Source organism: Apteryx rowi, unplaced genomic scaffold (assembly GCF_003343035.1).
Source record: "Apteryx rowi isolate R43461 unplaced genomic scaffold, aptRow1 scaffold_716, whole genome shotgun sequence".
NCBI lineage: Eukaryota > Metazoa > Chordata > Aves > Apterygiformes > Apterygidae > Apteryx > Apteryx rowi.
In genome coordinates, this window is record NW_020451001.1 from 224,231 (window position 1) to 242,297 (window position 18,067).

At 40.9% G+C, this 18,067-nt stretch overlaps 1 protein-coding gene across 2 annotated transcripts in view; it reads right to left on the reverse strand.

The window, feature by feature from the left end:
* PDE7B (phosphodiesterase 7B) overlaps positions 1–18,067 on the reverse strand; it is a 233,502-nt gene that overhangs the window by 73,684 nt on the left and 141,751 nt on the right. Inside the window, exon 1 of one of the 2 annotated variants that reach the window (XM_026087430.1) lies at positions 17,733–18,016. The exons of the other annotated variant lie outside the window; for it this stretch is intronic. Coding sequence (XP_025943215.1) covers positions 17,733–17,970 — 238 coding nt within the window. The 5' untranslated portion in view covers positions 17,971–18,016. Of the gene's footprint in view, positions 1–17,732; positions 18,017–18,067 lie in introns of those variants that run through there. 2 annotated transcript variants of the gene reach the window in all.

The window sequence follows — 18,067 nt, forward strand, 5'->3', positions numbered from 1 at the left end:
TCTGATGTATTTCATTAAGCACAGAATCACGCAGTGAGGTGAAACAGATTTGGAAATGCAGTCTTCATGCTTGCAGGCTGGGGCCATCACCCGGAGCATGATGAGATGTTACAACTGCACTTGCAGAACTTCAGAAAGGAAATAAGAGCTAATTGGATAGGACTGGCTCTCGCACGCAGCCAACAAGAGACATTATTGATCTGGCTTGCAGACAACCAAAAGAAATCACAGGCATTGGAGACTGTGGACATTTCCAGGTTCAAAAGAGGAAGGTGAAGTTCAGGAAAAAAGAAAGGAACTGAACTACTGAAAAGACTTCATGTGGCTTGCTTGGTAGTTGCCCAAAACGGAGCTCAGGAGAGAGTAAGTGGCTTTTTGGGTGCGCTGTCAATAGCAGGCTGTGTTCAAGCTCAGCTCTAGTCCGTTCTGCAGCAGCACTCAATATACTAAAACTGGGTTTATTCAGCTTTTCCTTCACAAAAATCGTCATCTCTGTCCAGTTGTGCTAAATTGTTTGACGCTTACAAGACAACCCAGAACAGCTTGCTTGGACTTCCATTCTGAAAATTCGAAGCCATTAAAAAGATTCACAACTCAGACTGATCCACCGGTTAGAAGTAACGGAAGCAGGGAATGAAGCCTAATGCTTTTCTATGCCAGCTGTGTTTTGATCCCATTTTATCCTGCAAACGCCTTCAAGCCCAAAGTCAGTACAGTCCTAGACCCGCAAGAGGGACAGGCTTGAGGTGCACATAAACTCCTTGGCTGAATAGCAGAGTAAGTCCAAATTTTGACCAAGCAAGTGTATTGCTCTAATTAAAAAAAATATACGCACACACACACACACACACACACAAACACACACATATATGTATATAAATACTCCTACAGTCCCAATAGGGTAAGTCAGATTTACAACAGGGTATAATAACTAAGAATTTGGACTGTGAACTATTAAATTTCATAACCTTTTCATTCGCACATCTGTGCATAAATAAGTATCACTCACTCCTGCTCTCAACAACTTACTTTTGTGTTCAGTGACAAAATACATAACCTCAAAAAGCCTCACTAACCCTGCATTTCAAAGGAATTTCATAATTGTTTACCTCTTGGCCTGAACAGTAGTACTGTATGTACAAGGCCCCCTTGAACTCGTGTAACTCAAAACTGCTTAGAAACTTTTCCTCAAATGATTCTAATTTCTTCAGGAAAAAAAACAAAACAAACAATAATTATGACATATTCAAACAAAGGATTTTTGTTAGGGCTTTTTTGTTAAAAATAAAAAATTCCTTTTTCTTTTACCCCAGAAAAGCAGTTTTCATTCCTACTTATTTCAAAGGAATGCCTGCAATTTTGCGGTATTATGCAAACCCCAATTAGCAGTCCACAAGGTGTTTTGAAAAACAGTGCCTAATGTGTTACAGACACATTTAGTGGCCAACTTCCAGCAGCCTGAAAAAATGCCTTTTTTGAAAGAAAGTTTGGGAATTAAGTCACTTCAATTTTACAAGGAAATGCTGATAGAAATAATTCCTCCAACAGTTAATAAAACTTTTTTTTTATTAGATGTTGGTTTATGTTCTCTTACAGGAACAGAGCAGGATATCTGTGGCAGTTGAGCAATTTGGTTTCCTTCAGTCTTTCCTTAAAATCCAGTTCTACAACTACTTACTGCTGAGTAAAGCGTTAGTATTACAAATAATAGTTGTTATTTGAGAACAGTTCAAAACATGTCCATTGATTACATTTGTTTATTTAGATTTTCTTTTCAGTTTCTGGAACCCACCAATCTTTTTTTTTTTTTTTTTTTTGGCCAAAACATGCCTAGGGCAATAGAGCATGGACATATGGGTTGCACAATAGGGCAACCTCCATGATCAGGTTTTACAGCAATATAAACATTAAAGGATGGGGAGTACTATTATTTTGGAAGTTATCCTTAGCCATAAGACTACCAATAAACATATTCACTCATCAGAATGTCTTGCCTGGCACAACTTATCAGCACCTCAGAAACAATACCCAGCAGATCTCCAAATCCAAACTATCTAAAGTGTTTTAAGAAAATACCCCAAACAACATTCACATAAATAAGTGACAGTGAAGTTATGGATAGCTGCAGATGCTGCAATTTTATTTTTCCTTCACCAGAATTCTGGAGGTGTTTTATGAACATGTCAGAAACAGGCTAAAAAGTATAAAAGAAGACATTATACATATGTGCGTTTCAAATGGCTGTGATTATATTATGCCTTGCATTTTATATTTCTTAATTTCTCTTCCCTGCAGAGGAAAAAACCTCATCCTTTTGTTAGTAATCCTTTACAACTGATCACACCCTAGCCAACTCCAATAAGCATGTTTTATTGCTCAATTAGTTCTTTATTTCTATCATGCCTAAGAACAGAAGCTAGATCTTCAGAAGTTTAAACTCTTTTTTTGGCTTAAGTTCCACTTGCTATGATCTGAAAACTCCCATCCTTTCTCACTGAAACATAAAAGTCCCTGGTCTCTCCTCTTTTTCCAGTTTCTATTCATGCCTCAGTTCCTCATGAAACTCCAAGAGGCTCTGGCAGGCTCCGTTCCTCTCTGTGATTCATTTGCTAGCCAGAAGGGGAGTAGAGTGGGCCTCACTGGATGGAGTGATAAAAGGGAGAGAGAATTTTCTTAAATTCACACTTGAAAGATTTTAATTATCATCAGGATAAACATGAAGGGAACAATTATCTTAAACTTCGATCACTTTTTCTGAACCCATTTTCTAGTATAACATGCATGTCTAGAAACATCATAATTTACAGATCAGCAGTCTAGAGGTGCTGTAAATACATATCTGATAGGTTGAATCAGACATACTTATGGACTTCATTTAATTCCTTCAACAGCAAGTCAAGACTGACTTTTGTGTTGTTTTTTCTGAGATCTCAACTTTTCTGGCCAATTGCCATTTTACTCTTTCTTGTGTTGAAATTTGCAAAAGGAAAGCGAAAAAAAAGAGCTATTTGCCTTACTGCTATAAATCAGTAAAAAAATTGTTTCTAAGGAAGCACCATAGCTTCAGCTGAGCGATTCTTAACCACAATGTTGGCTTTACTTTAAGATTTACAGGGCCTCAAACAGCCAAAATGGGGTCAGATGGTGAAGAACTTTCCCTTCTGGTTCACTTGCCAGTCTGAGATATTGGGCAACTTTCTGGGTTGAGTCAGTTACAAAATATGGGGCCCAATCTTGTTCTCCTACCACAACTGTGGTAGTAGCTGGCCTTGCTAATATGTCACTGCTTTCAATAATTGAAATTCTTCCAAGCTGTCACCACACTTCAAGTATAAAGTTGTCTTTTTTGGACAGAAGAAGATTAAGTGATTGTACTCAAAGTTTATATTGGTTTAAGATGTTACTGCCATTCTGCTGAAGGTTACCATCCCTAGAGCTCTATTATGTTAGAAGAACATGCAAATACTCCTGGCCCCCATTAATGCAAAATAGGCTAGTTTATCCTGATTAATGAACTTGTGGGGAAGTAACTTGAAACTATAGCAGTGGTTTCCTATGCATCTGTACCCACATTCTGCAGGCTGGCTTTAGAGATGAGCTTCTTACGACATTACGGGACAAACTCTGTTCTCAGCCCCCCAGTAGGAATAATCTCTGTACTGGAGATCAGCACTGACGGTAAAATTAATCCAGAATGAGAGCCAAGTTTGGCCTTCATCTTATATTTTAACTAATATGAAGGCTCTCTAAATCCATCCAGTTTCAAAGCTAGAAACTTGAAGACAAGATTATAAGCTTTTTCTTGTTGAATTACAGCAGTAAGAAAAGCTTCCACTCTGAGCCTAAATAAAGTGCATTTAAGGCTTGGGCTCTATTTCAAGTTCTTATTAGCTCCTGGAAGGGTGCCACTGCTGCTCAAAACCTCTGCTGCCTGAAGCTGCTGGACTCTGTTGTGCAAAGAGGTCTGCATCTGCCCTAAAAGAAGACTGTTCCTTTTGATTCCATATTTGTGGGCCTGATTAGTTCTGTACTACTATATATACTGTACTTATTCTAGATCTGCTGAGCAGCTTGAGCCAGAGACGTAGGTCTGCTTTCAATCTTCATGTCCTCCTCCAGCTCAGGAAACATAACACCATGCCACACAGGAAGAAGGCACCACCAGACGCCATCACCGATCCATCACCTGTGATGTGTCAACACTGTTAGCCCTGAGCAACTTCTGAGTGGCTCATGCATAATTCATGTTCCCTTAAAGTGGTTTCTATGTGCGTTTTGACAGCTTACACTCCAAGCTCATGTCTGATCTGCACATTAGAATCGAAGAGCTCTGAATACTAGCTGGCTTCCCCAGCAAGTCATTAAGTTACACAAAAAATCTCTGTTCTCCACCTCCCAAAAAACCTATCACCTCTCCTGTAAACCAGTTCATGCCTTCAGTAGCTAAAAAGGAAAGAGAAGAAAGTCAGCTCCCTCCCCCACTCTGCATCTTATAGCAGACTAGCAAGAAAAGCCTGTTGCAGGGGTCAGCCAGCCATCCTCCTCCTGCCTTTCCTGGTCAGCTTTCCAAGCAGTGGAGACTGCTCTTTGAAAGTCAGCTCTTGCGGTAACAGTTTGCAGGTTTCATTTTCAGAGCCAGTCATTGATGATTTAGGATAATCCCAACCTGCAGCTCAGCCAGCTTGACTCCTTGCCTCTCATGGCTGGCCACACTTTCAGGTGGCTTTCAGGAGTGGCTTTCCACCCAAACAAAGCAAGCGGGAAGATGACACCAGTCTGACCTCTAAAACAGAAGCTGGCAGGCAACTTTTTTTTTCATGATTTTTCCCTTGTTTCTTAAGTTTGTGGAAAGATCCTGTAAACAGAGACAGCAGAATTAAATATTTGCCCAGCTCTTTGCTGGTTCCATTGCAACCTCCGTGCCTGCAGATTTCACATTTGATAACAAAGGGAGAGAAGCAACAGAAACAACAGTTCTAAGTCTTCCTTTTTTTTCTCTCCTGAAAAACAGTACTCCCTTCCCCAAAGGGCAGAATTCCATTTCTTTTGTGCACTGTTGTCTTTTGTATACTGGCCACCATCCACAAACCCAAGTTTCTATAAGAAGTTTGTCAAATATAGTCAAATCAGAACAAACTGCTCTCCTCCCTCTCCAAAAGGCCACAAACATCTACTCATCCCTATTAAGCCTTAAAAAAAGTGTTTTCTTATTAAGTCTTCAAGGATTGGAGCCTACAGTGAGGGCAATATATATCCTTGCTTTCAAAGAAAATTTTGATTTATACATCTCTCAAGTAAAATGGTCTACTTAGATTTGTGATGTCCCATAGCACTATATAAATAATGATTAAAAAGCCATTCTTTTCTCATTTCAGTGCTACATACTTTTGCTTTCTCCTTTGTCCAGTGTGGTTAAACTACCGTTATCTCCTTTTAAAAGATTTTAAAACATTCTTCTGACTGTTCTAATTTCCCATGGATTAGTTGCACATACACGCCAAAAACACACACACAAAACCATCTGTCTGGCATTTGTATTTTTTGCTTGCTTCTCTTTTTACTATCATGCTGCTTCATCCTATTTGATCTCTGCTCCTTCCGCTTCTGCCTCTGTATATGGCTCAAGCAGTCCTGTGTTATTTTGTCAGCCTCAAACCCTAAGAGCAACATGGGACAGGTACAAAGTGTTGCTCTTTCATTTCCTACTTGTGCTTGCTCACAAGAGGCTGGGGACCTTCTTTTTTGCGGGGGGGAAGAAGATGTTCCTTGGGAACAGGAACAGAGCTTTTGAGCAACAGTATTAAAGTCAAGCTAGCTTCTACTGGCAGAACTTTTCTGCTTCATCTAGGGAAGCTGTGGACTCCTACAAGCCAYAAGGTTCTGGCAGTAGCAACATTCAGGATCCATATATAATGAGGTTTTCACAGAAAATTAAGTTTAGGTACCTATTCTCTCTATCTGAACAAAGGTGAAAAAGAAGCTCCCCCAGAGCAAAGAATATATCCGTCCTAGTTGAGGCACCYAATTTATATCATTACTGGTTGGTAGCATGGATACCTTTGTATGGTCACAGTCATACCAGGAGCTTTGTTTTATGCTAACTAAAAGAAGGCGTTGGGTGATATCTGGGGAAAAATAAAGAGTTCTTTTGATTTGAACCAGTGACTAGCTATTCACAGGGCAAATTTTTGAAGGCAAATTCACAAGCCATTTATACACGGAGGACAGTGAAAGCTGTATTTGTGGAGGAGATTAACTGGCTGCAGTCTCCAACAGGACTCAGTCTTCTCTGCCATGTGCAGTCCTTTGGCAAAGGGCAGGAAAGGAAATTCAGTCTGTAACGAGGAGGAAGAGGGGTGCGTATGCGTGTGGGGCAGGAGAGGGGACGTCAGCCTTCTGCTGAAAGAAGGATCAGTGAAAATTTGCTGTGCAGAGAGGTGGAGGCTGCAGGAGGGGAAGTTTTAAAAGCATATCTAAAATAGAGAAGAGGCAAGTAAGACTACAGGTGTGGGAGCCAGTTAAGGTGAAGACAGGCATGTAAACTGCAACTGAAGGGAAGTAATTTGTAGTGAAGTAGTCAGCCTGGTCATAGTAACTTGGAAAGATGCTCAATAGCATGGCAGCTGGGGAATGGAGCAGGGCAGACTTCGCAAGGTGAAGTGAGAAAAAAATGACTGTTCAGAGGAAAGGAGGACAGGGCAGTGATGGTGAGAAGGAAATCCTGTAACAGACTAGTGGTCTGTCCTTCTAGCATGGARGAGAACTGGACCAGCAGATCGGATCCTCTAGCTGCCTCACATTTTCTTACTCTCATCTCTCCATCTGATCTAGAATCAGCATGAAATTTGAAGACACTAAGCCTAGATGAGAATATGGGAGGGGAAAAAAGAGTAAAGCAGCTGACCACTAAAACACAGATTCTTAGTCATGACCTAAACTTCAGTAGCTCTGCCTCTACTTTGTAATGTTGCCCTTAACTCATGCTGTTAACAAGGTCACATGCAAAACATTTTTCTGTCTGTATGACAAGACAGCTAAGTATAGTGTGCTTTCCCCTTCTAGTCATTCGATCCTGTCCCAAACATATAATCTCTCAGGTCTCCAGTGTGTTCAAGGCCAGACATCAGCACATTTTTGGCTACAGGGTACCTACAAAAAGATTAGTGACAGTCTTGTGAGGTTTGTGTTGTAGATTCTGTCAAGAGAACAACATCTAAATAAGGTACCTTGCATTTTCATTATGAGAATTCCAGCCCCTTATTAGCAAATTTAGTTTAACTTTTAGTCTGTTTCACCAGCTACTAAGTACATATTTAATGATACACATTGCTGGCAGTGGAGGAAGGGAGTATCTATTCTATTGCTACTCCAACTGGGAAATTAAATGTTTGCAGTGTGTGCCTAGTTAGAGGTTATAACTTTTTAATTTGAATTCCATTGCTTCCATGTAATTAAGATTTAATAGCAATGCACTTTCATCAGATGATCACATCTTAAAGATCTCATCTTAAAAGTCAGAAAACCAGAACACTGGATTCAGTAGGTAGCTTAAGCATTTGTTTGATATTAATCAGGTAGTTTCTCGGACACTTAAAAACAGCTTTGTATCTTAATGAATCAGAACTTCAGACCTCAATATTAGTGAGGATCTGAACATCTAGGTCCTACCAAAGATCTGTGAAATCTTGTGCAAGATAACACATTTCTCACGAGTACACCAAGTGGGTAAGCCAGGCAGACCACCTAGTGAACACATCCCATTCCAGTTAAGACAAGAAAATCTCTTCCTCCTGATTCTCATATTTTTTTCCCCAGGCAAAATAGGGTTTTAAAGCACACCTCTGTCTTAAGCTACTTAATATTATTTGCTCTTTTTCACCTTGTATGCAGTATGCCATGTGCACTACCCTGGCTAAGTCCTACYGTCCTTTTCACTTCTACCATGGATAAGTTAACTAGCACTGAAGAAGAAACAAAACATATCAATCACATGGAAGTCTGATTACTCATGCAGCTGATTGAGATTACTSCTGTAACTGCTTCTCTCCCCTCATTTCTTGAAATGTTATTGCCTGCAGCATGTCTTGAATGTGAGCCTCCACACTGGCATAACTCGAGTTCCTGTCCTTGCTATTTCCTCTCACTTCAGCTGAGAGGCATGAAGCTAGGAAAAACAGATAACTCATGAGATGCTCCTTAAAAAAAAAATGTCTCCAAGAGCCAAAGCACAACTGCATAAAGCCCAGCTTATTTGTGTCACCATGCCCTTTATCCACAGCTGCAATTATGGTTTCCATTAAGAGAACAGGCCTACTTGACAGAAAGAAGGTGGGGAGAAAGCTGTGGCAGCACAGATATCTCAGGATGAAACTTTAGTGAGATAATGCCAGTGTATCATACAGCACTAAATAAACTCTTCTTCCAACTCCTACCCTTTGCTAGTCTTCTGTAAGTGCCTCCTGTTCCTTGCTGTTCTGCTTTCTTCAGAGCTTTAAGTTTACTGATTCTAACCAGTATGTTCAAACTGATCTCACTCAGAGGAGTATGCTGTCACTGTCTCATCTAAAAGCCTAGCTCCTCTGGCCATTTTAGGGCTGTAGCCCTCAGCTGTGCAGTAAATGCTTCTCTGCTAAGTCTCTTCTTCAATGGTCACAGAAAGCAGCACACCTCTTTTGCACACACTGGACTGGAGTTCAAGACAGGCCTGAGCTATTGCCAGTACTAATTTATTCAGTTAGCTTTAGTTCCCAAATGAGAGCATGATATGTATTTCTCACTAGTGCTTTCAGGAAGAAGAGAAAGAAAATATAATAAATTAGTTATGGAGTACGTATATAAAGTTCAGAATCTCTCTCATGCAGTTTTCCCAAACACTGTTAATGTGTCTGAACATCATTTGAACAGTTGAAGCGATCTGCAAGCAAGGAGTAAAGAATTCTTTTTTTTTCTTTTAATGACACAAACCTGCATGCAAAACCCAAGCTGGATCAAATCACTCTTTTCAGCATTTCACAGAAGCCCAGTCTCTCTTACCCCTTTACGCTCTCAGTTCCATTTGGAATCAGAAATGGAATTACTGAATTACTGTGAAAGCAGCTGTTCCTGCAGCATACCCACTCAGGCTGGAAGCAGGAAATAAGAAATCTTGCATGAAAGCCTATAATTATGAGATTTCTAGCTTAAGTTTTTCACACATGAACTATTTGGAAGAGGTTTGGATAAGCAAAGTTTGGAACGCACAGCTATTTGGATAAGTACCTGGGTGCTTCCTTGAACCAGGAATCCCCATAATCAAGGTCCATACGTACATAAGCCCTCCTTCTGCTGACCTAAACTAATGGAAAGTTTGTTCAGAGAAGCAGTTCTTATTAGACAATGAAGAACTTAGCCAAAAGGTATTACAAATAGACTAGTGGACTGCATACTTATGGTGTTTTCTGCACCTGTCAAAATTTTGATTACTTAAGAAACATTCTCTGTCTGCATTTTTCAATTATTCTGTATGATTTTTCATTGAATACTTATCTGGCACATTTCTGCAACACACTAGTTTTTGAATATTTTGATATATAAATAAATAAATAAAAAGCTTAAAACAAATTCCTTCTACTTAGATGAACCTACTTTATAATATAACTTCAAAGACCAATGTTCAAACACTACTGTGTAGTACCTAGTTTGAGTTTTTCCAACCAATTTGTAATTCCAGCGGCTGAAAACAAAGCATTCAATCTCAAGGCAGTGCTTAACCAACTGGGAATAAAGCTATGCCTGTCACAGCACAGTGTTTTCTGAAAGTCCTCTAGGATATTGCTTCATTTTTAACTGTACCCATTTACAGAATCTTTAAGTAGGTCTTAAAGTTAACACTTTTGTGTTCTCTCTTGCTTACATTCATGTAAAACTCTCCTTACGTCTTTTTCTTGGTCAGGGATAGCAGCACACTGAAGATACAAATATTCTGAACGGTAGTACCTCCATACAAACCAGAATTGGCTATGGAGAGAGGAAAAGATTTTACACTCTCCCAAGGGAAGGGGAGCTTTACACGCTTCCACTTTGGAAGGGATCAGACTTGAGAAAGATTACAGCAATTCCTCCAAATGTGCTCCTGGGTAGAAAGACACACTTCTTATACCTTCCATAGGGTTTCACCCAGGAGTAACACTGAACATTTTAGATTAGAGCTAGGCCCACTGATTTCCATGAAAGAGACTCCCTGGCTTCACTGAAATTTGAATCAGGTCCTCATTTTTCTGGATTGGGAAGTGTTCCCACAGGGTAGCACTCACAAAAAAATGCCAGTAACTTCTATTAACTAATTTCAAAGACTTCTCTTTCTGAGAGAACTTTGGAGGATATCCGAAATTCAGGATATTCTGTTCAAAGAGTAGTGAAAGGTTTTTTCTCCTTTGTTGCCACTGTAATAATGGACAGATCTGACAGCAATACTATCAGTGATGAGCCTTGTGAAACCCTCATTGTACTTGCCCTTCTTCTTTGTATACATCTTAGACCAAACTATCTTCAACTTTGCAGCATCAAGTATTGTGTAAGGACTATGCCTCTCCCTAGCAGGCGACAGGTTAGGATGAAGAATTTATGCAATCTCTTGGGGATCTGAGGAGAGAAGAGGTAAAAGCATAGTTGGCTATCCACAGAAGAACAGAAAGAAGGTTTTATCTAGGAGGTTAATAAAGAAGGTGTACTTCTTCTCTAGTACAGAGTTTATTTATAGCCATAGCAGTGACAAAGAAAATAAATGTTGCAAGCTGAGGAAAAAATGAAGAACTGAGATGTTTTGTCTAGATCCCTTGGGTTTGCAAGTTAACACCAAGAACCAGCAAAGTACTTTAAAAGTGCCTGTAACTTAACCCATGATTAAGCAGGCATAATGCTCTTTCTGAACAACGTTAGGATGACTTACACATAAAGTTTTAAACAAATGTTGAAGCACGGTTCAAGCTGGAAGACCCAAGAGAGCTTCTTGTAGTTGTGCTTTCTAATCCAGACCAAAAGAAGGCAAGAGGACTAGCATCTTGTACACCATCATGGCCACAACTGGGTGCATAACTGCAGTGAAGATGGTTTGCCTGAGTTCAGCTGAAATCTTTCAATCAACCTAAAGAAGTTTCCATTGGGAAGTTCCTGAAATACGACTCTGTTTCAAACAAATTCAAGTTTGTCCATTCACAATATTCTCCTTACAGATGTAACAGCAGTTAGGAGGCACATTAGCAATCACAAATAATATTATTGAGAATATTCCGAATGCCGAGTTTTGGGCAGAGGGGCAGAATAGGCGATAACGGAGGGAATGGTGTAACGGGCAGCCATTTCCTTGCATTACCTGGAAAGCCACACTCACGCTTTATAAAGCAGGACCACACAAAGCCGTAACAGTTTGAAGAAACATGATAGAGGGCAAGCCAGGAGTTTGTTACAAAGGAGTGCCTAAATAGCAAACATGCTGCATTCAATGCCCTGCTCCTAATTTAGAAGCACTGGAAGCTGGATGAAGTATCAAGTGTGCCCAACAATGCATTTTAAAACTTGCATTTTAAACCTTTAAACCTTTCTCCCATAACACTGAAGCAATACAGAAAATGACCACCTCTAGCCAGGCCTGGCTAATACCACTACTGCTTTCTATTGGTAGCCATTTATCAGTTTAATTCTTCACAAAATATAAAGCAAATAAAAGCTAATTTACCAAAGATGAAAGAAAACCATCAGCTTTAACCCTAATGAAACAAACAACAAAAAAAATCACAGAGCATGTTTATATTATAGTGCAGTAGCTTTTCCTCTTGAAACATTTTTATATATAAAGCCACATCTTTGGCTCCTGGTATTTAGAACAGCTTCACTGAAAGCAACAGATCCCTCCACCATTTCACAACTCACCGGAATTTGCTCTATTTGTGTTTATAGTTTTCAGCAGACTGCTTCTTTGTTTCCGCACTGACATATCAATAAAGCCTCTGTCACTCTTCTAGCATACCAGCAGCACTACCTTCTGCGTGTTGGCCAGCATCCAACCTGAGCAATTACATTTTATCTGCTAACTTTATCCTGGAGTCTTAACTATACATTGTATTCTTCTTTCTGTTGTGGTTGTACATAGTTGAACAGCTGCTCAAAAAGCTTCTCCAAGAATTTCTGCAAACAAATTTTGTTTTCCAACATTCACAATAAAGCAAACAAGAATTGTGCCAGCAAGGCTGAACTGAAAGGCCGTTCAGAAATTGTTGAGATTTTCAAATTTTCTTCCTCTCTACTGTTTACCCCAGGTCTAGTTCTTATTTCCAAATATCCAAAAACCCTAACAAATCCACAATAGAAAATTTACATAAGAATTAAATAGAAGAATGTGATTAAGCTCTTACAGGTAAAGCTGGGTAAAAATTTTCAACCACAAAATAAACACAGAGTACAGCTGACAAACATGTCAACTCATTTTGACATGTTTAAAACCGAAGACTTTTAATATTAGTTCAAATCAAATTCTCATGTTAAACTATATTTTAAAAATACTTCTAAATGAAGAGTTAGGTGCTAAAAAAGACCAGAAAAAGAATGAAGACCATGATTTAATGCTTCAAAAGGATTTTTTTTTGGTCTTCCAAGAGAATTCTCTAATTATTAAAGTATTTTGGAAGAAAAATAACTCCAAATTGCATATCTTACTAAACTGTGTTCAGCCAGTAAAATGAAGAGTTCTGCTTGAACAGCACTACCTTCAGATGTGGTCTGTAATCTAGGTCTTTCATCACTTGCTCTACATACACACACTACAGAAGTGACACTGCATACGATCTAACATCATTGTTTTTAATGAGATGATCATAYAAAGTTCCACTGCTTTAAACAGCCCTTCGCAAGAATATAGGAGAACATATTTCCTATTCTGGGGGCCTGGAGTTTTGACACAAAAAACAGAGAACAATCAAGGTTGCCGCAGGTAGCCTTGATTCTATCAAATTTACCTCCTTTGTCCCTAGTAGGTGTAATGGATTTAACATGTCTCAACAAAAGTTTTTTTTTTTTTTTTTAACAAACTTCAGAAGGATATGGCAAGCAGCCCTACTGCCTGCAGTGCATCTCTCAGTGGGACAGAAATGAAGTTGTTTTCAATCTAAGGAATTACAGGAGAAACTGGTCAAATGCTGAGACAATGCCATTTGGTAGTTCTTGTGTTTTATGTATTTCCAGGATCTACCGCTGGAGCACTTACATGCTCAACAGCAACTACCTAAAATAAGGAGCCTTATGAACTGTTAGCCAAGCTCCCATTTCATTCTCAGTAGCTCTCTGGTTCAGATTTTAAGCAGAGCCACAATACCAAAGACAAGATTATTAATTATTGTGGTGGGATTACAAAAACATGCACCAGTTTACATGCATCAGACGTCACAAACAAACATTCTTCAGAGAGTAATGACAGGGATGAGGAACATTAAAGCTACTGCACAGCATGGTAAGAGCTGTTCATCTCAAAAGAAAGAAGTAGAAGGGACGTTTGCTTGGAACAAGACATCATGGAAGAGGATGTCTTGTAACTAACTTTAAGGAAGGCTTCCAAAACAACCAGTGAAGAAGCATACAGATGGTTTAACTCTGACATCTCTAACAGACACATAAAAAAATTTCTCAGCACCCACCTGTAAGGCTTGAAATAGCAAGGACTGTTATGCAGCACACTTCTGACAATGGCAAGAAGTTTGAAAAAATTATTTAGTAGGAAAGGAAACACTTGAATGAAGAGGGAAAGTGCAAGGGACAGACCAATAATTGGGGGAAATTTTCCCAGTAGCAAACTGAAATATGACTGATGTGTGGTACAGCTTGTTTTCCCTCTTTATGGCAAAAGAACTCGTCAGTTAACAATGAGCATGATGCATGCGTGAATCAGAAGCTACATTTCTGAGAAAACATCTACCAACAGAAAGAGATAGGTGGAAAAAAACATTCAGAGTTATTTCAAAAACCCACAGAGATCAGGTCTCAAAGGACCTCAGTGATGCTAAGTACCACTACACTTTCTCTGAACGCCTTGCATGTCTGCACATGTGCAAGACTCAAACAGTACAGAAAGTCTCACTAGAGCTATTGGGCATGATCACTGTAAATCAAAGAGGTTACTAATGCTAGCCTTGGAGACAGACCCATACCTGTTTTATGATAGGTTTGTTTCATCCGCAAAGGTGCTGCTGAACTCTAACTAAGGGAGGGTGATAACAAAGGGTCAAAACCAGAACACACTTCCCTCTTAAGACACCGACATGGTTTCTGTTAAGAACTATCTGAACAATTCAATTGAAATAATATCAACACGTAGTTATTTTATTCAAATAAAAAGACCTGGCTTGCAAATAATCTATTTGAAGCACTCTTAAGAATAATAGTGAATTATACACATTTCCCACCCAACACTTTTTGAATTAATTACATTCCATTATTGCACTTTTCTTACTATCAAATGGCTAGTCTGAGTATACTAAATAGCTTTTGGCACAGCTGGAGAGAGTCTTCACCAAACCACAGATTTGTGCTGATTTGGTCAGGGACAGAAACAGGGAAGAAAAAGAGTTACTAAGCAACAGCAGGGCAGGAGCAGGAGACAGGTCTGCAGTCTTAATTGATACTAACTTTAAAAACCAGTACAGCAGTAAGAGAGGGCTCAAGATGTGAATTTCACTGCTTTGGAAGAAAAAAAAAGTCACTAGACATCCCAGACAGACAGTCTCTATCTCTTCTGGGTTCTCCCCAGCCATGCGCTGCACGATGTATTGCAAACTCTTCTTTGGGGTGAGATTCAGCACCTGATTCTCAATTCGGAACAGGAAGATGGAGGACCAAGACATAGTTCTTTTATGTGGAGCCCATGAAACACTGAAAGCTTTGCTCTGTAACAGCTCTCTACTCCTAACTGCGGAAATAGGTATGCAGAACAATTCACAGCTGTATGGACCCCCAAGACACTGCCATCCACAGAATTGATATCACATCCAGACATAGCTCTTCCTTGCTCTCACTACCTATGGTTAAGAGGGTACTTTCTCTCTAAAAAGCCACCCCAAAGCCTAGTCAAATCACTCAGGCTAGAACAAGAGAATTTTTTTGAATTGAGGAATCTCTATAACATGATCAAGCAATGCAGAAATCCTGACAGTTTCCTTCCAGAACAGRTATCTATTTCCTCCTCTTTTACTGTAAGAAAAACAGTTTCATGAGCATGTGATAACAGACCATGAGTTATCACATGAACACTTACAAATGTAAATGAAAAAGCCCTTGATGTGGAACTTGCTGTGAACTGTACTACTGAACAATCAACCTTTATTTGCCTAACTAGCACTACCTTGAGCCACACAAGTTATTTGCTTTAGCTTCACCTGAAGAAAACCCCATTTCCTTTTCAAACACTATCTTTTGTATCAATGCAAGTACCAATGCAAGTTATATCTTTTTTTTCTAAAAAGAAACCAAACACCCACAAAACACCCACAAGAACACCAAGCTGAGTACCTTGTACTACTGATCCTTCCAAGTAATGATCTTTTCTTCCCATTTCTACCTCCTTTGATTTTGCACTTACTTAAGTACACTGGATTTAAGCATTTACTGATTTTCCCATGTACTCCAATGTACTCAGAGTACAAAACCACAAGAGGGAAAACTACTGGGATGATTGTCATTGAAGAGGAAAAACCAGCAATCCAGGTCTGGTTCACTCCAACTGCCTGATGATTGGTATTATAAGTGTTGAAAGTCATCTTGTGCTCTGATTTGCACTGTTGCAAGTCAACTGAGGTTATGAAATAGAATCTGGCACCGCGGGGAAGAGTGTCCCTCCTCAGGATACGAGTAATAGCCACTTGAGTAAACGCAAGTTACTCATATCCTGCTAGTGCAATAATCTGTCGTGTACATTCATGCACATTTTTAGGTGCCTCCAGCAATCTGAAAGCGAATCTCATTTGTTACTTAATGAAATTAATTTCACTAGATGTAACACAGGCATACTGAAAAATTGCTATTACTCATCCAAGAGGTGTAACCAATGCAGCATTTCTTAAGTTCTGTTTCATTAGGGCCCATGTCTGAATATTCTGTTTCCATTCATCACACAAACCTCAGTCTCCCTGGTTGGCTACAAGTGCATTCCCAAGTGATGTGCTCCAAGTCTCAAAGAGCAATTTGACCTCCCTTTCTTTTATCCAGAAAAATCTTATGTACTCTTTTTTTTAAATTGAAGTGATTCCCAATCAGAAGAGATGGCAAGTTGTACATTTTCCTTGGAGCCTGAGAAAGTCTTCCCTTTTTCAAAACAGAAGCGAACAAAGCATCTTTATTTCTTAGTTTAACTGCAAACATTTAAAATAATGGACATACAATGACCAATTAGCCAAGCTTGTTGGGCATGCCAAAAGTGATATACTCATTTGTACTATTCAAGTTGATATATACAGTCATACACATGCAAAATACATACATATAGATGTGTGTATATACACACACACACACACGTACATACATACACACACACTTTCAAATATATGCAATGAGGTTATGCTACGTAAGAAATTAAATGATTTTGGTATAAAGTACTATTACTTATATGTCTCAATAAAGGGTGTAGCAAATGAAAATGAAGACATAATCTTTAAGGGACTGAAGGCATGGAAGAGTTTAGTGACCAGGTTGCAAAGACCCGAGCTCTGAAGGAACTAGCAGTACACTTTCAGTGAGTCTATTAAGTCAAAGTAGTATGATGATGTGGATGTGAGAATAACAAATTTATCAACTGATTTATCAACCGTAGGCCTATTAGCCCGACTTCAGCAGAAGGCAGGAGGTTTTGAAGGAAACCATAAGAGAGATAGTGGGCATGGGATAAGACCCAATACCAGTTAATCAGAAGTAGGAGGTGCAAGGCTAATGTGACAACTCATTTCTAGATAATGAAAATGCAACAAATCTAACCTGGACCTCAGTAAAGCACTTGATATGGTGCCACATGGCACTATAACTGCTATAAGTTAGGAAAAATCTGACAGTCATACAGGATTTGTACAGTTAGTAAAGAAGCACGTGCTCTTTAGCCAATAGTTAATACCATGTTGAAAGAGAAAGTAGTGGGGTGGAGTGGTGACCAGACCTGAAGTCTCCAAGAATGGATCTTCAGTTTTCAATATTGCAGCTAACACCACAGTAGCACGCAGCCCTGCGGCCGGCGCCAAGTCGGGAAGCACGAGAGGGTCATGTGAGACGAAGCAAGCGTGCTCCAAGAGCAGGGCGCGAGAAATCCCGCGCGGCGCGGCGCGGGCCCGGCCACGCGCTCCGCGAGCAGCCGCAAGGCCACCGGGCGCCTCCGCGGGAGCTGCGCGCCGCCGCCGCGGGCGCCGCTCCGGCCCGGGACCGCCTCCGCGCCCCCCCGCCCCCGCGCAGGCACGGGGCCCCGCTGCGCTGGCTCAGCTCGGCCGCAGAGCCACGCACCGACTTGCTCTACTTTTCAATTGAGCTTTTATCCTCCCGCTTATAAAAGCACGCAACGGCTTGCGCGAGAGAGCGCAGTCGGCAAGCGGACCTGGCCGCCGTGTGTGTGTGTGTGTGTGTGTGTGTGTGTGTGTGTGTGTGTGTGTGTAGGGGGGCGCTGCCCCCGGCGCGGCCGGCTCTGCCGGGACGGGGCCGCCCAGCCTCCGCCGCCGGCGCCCCGGGACACCTACCTGCTAGAGCGCCCAGGGCATCCTCGCTCTCCGCAAGCCCCCTGTGCTTCGCCCCTCGGAGCTCGCCCTTGGATTTCCAGACGAGCTTTACCATCTTGATCATCTCGGGCAAGTCCCAGGCCAGGGTGCCCTGCTGATACCCGGGCAGGCTGCCCATGGGAAAGGGCATCGGCTCGTCCGCCGTCCTCCGCCGCCTGCCCGGCTCTGCCGCGGAGAAGAAGCGCTCCAGCACGGGCATCCTGCCCCGCGCCCCGCGCCGGGGAGCCGCAGCAGCCCCCCGAGCCGAGCCGCCGCGATGGGCATCCAGAGCGGGGCGGGGGCGCCCGGCCGCCCGC